At 68.5% G+C, this 1128-nt stretch overlaps 1 protein-coding gene across 1 annotated transcript in view; it reads right to left on the bottom strand.

The window, feature by feature from the left end:
- LOC113980402 (CAP-Gly domain-containing linker protein 3-like) overlaps positions 1-1122 on the bottom strand; it is a gene marked incomplete at its 3' end in the record, with an annotated part of 1472 nt that extends 350 nt beyond the window's left edge. The window contains exon 1 of the mRNA XM_027707618.1: positions 881-1122. Within this exon, the coding sequence (XP_027563419.1) occupies positions 881-1069 (189 nt within the window). The remainder of the gene's footprint in view (positions 1-880) is intronic.
- Between the last annotated feature and the right edge of the window lie 6 nt (positions 1123-1128).

The following is a 1128-nucleotide window of genomic DNA, read 5'->3' as shown; positions in this document are numbered from 1 at the left end:
CCCAAAATATCCCCTGAACCCCCAAACCAGGGGGTCATGGGCTGACACAGAGAGCCCCGAGGGGCTCTGGGGTGACACGGGGTGACACGGGAGTGACACAGGGTGACACGGGGTGACACACACAGGGGGCTCTGAGGTGACACGGGGTGACACACGGTGACATGGGGGTGGCATGGGGGGCTCTGGGGTGACATGGGGTGACACAGGGTGACACAGGGGCTCTGGGGTGACACAAGGTGACTCAGGATGACATGGGGTGACACAGGGTGACACGGGGTGCCATGGAGGGCTCTGGGGTGACACAGGGTGACACAGGGTGCCATGGGGGGCTCTGGGGTGACATGGGGTGACACAGGGGGCTCTGGGGTGGCACAGAGTGGCATGGGGGGCTTTGGGGTGACACAGGGTGACACAGGGTGACATGGGGTGACACAGGGGTGACACGAGGGGCTCTGGGGTGACACAGAGTGGCATGGGGGGCTCTGGGGTGATACAGGGGCTCTGGGGTGACAGAGGGTGACACAGGGGTGACACAGGGGGCTCTGGGCTGCCCTGGGGGTGCCATGGGGGGGGTCGGTGCCCACCTTTCCGCTGTCGAGGTGCACCCTGTCCCCGAGCTGCAGCCCCAGGCAGAGCAGCATCAGGGGGACACGGGGGTGACAGAGGGTGACACAGGGTGACACAGGGGTGACATGGGGGACTGTGGGGTGCCATGGGGGGCCCGTGCCCACCCCGTGCCCACCTTTCCGCTGTCGAGGCGCACCCTGTCCCCCAGCTGCAGCCCCAGGCAGAGCAGCATCAGGGGGACACGGGGGTGACATGGGGGTGGCACAGGGTGACACAGGGTGACACAGGGTGCCATGGGGGGGTCGGTGCCCACCTTTCCGCTGTCGAGGCGCACCCTGTCCCCCAGCTGCAGCCCCAGGCAGAGCAGCATGAGCGTCCCGGGCAGGTTGTCGTAGTTGGGCAGGGTGACCCTGGGCAGGGAGCAGCTCAGGGGCACCGCGTCCAGCAGCAGCCGCCGCAGCTCCCGCGCCGCCTCCGCCGCCTCCGCCCGGTCCAGAGCCATGTCCGTGGGGTCCGGGACCACCTCGGCCGCCACCTGCCCCTTGCTGTTCTGGGGGGGGG

This window comes from Neopelma chrysocephalum, unplaced genomic scaffold (genome assembly GCF_003984885.1).
Source record: "Neopelma chrysocephalum unplaced genomic scaffold, ASM398488v2 Primary Assembly neopelma1_94019, whole genome shotgun sequence".
NCBI lineage: Eukaryota > Metazoa > Chordata > Aves > Passeriformes > Pipridae > Neopelma > Neopelma chrysocephalum.
This window is presented reverse-complemented; position numbering and strand designations above follow the sequence as displayed.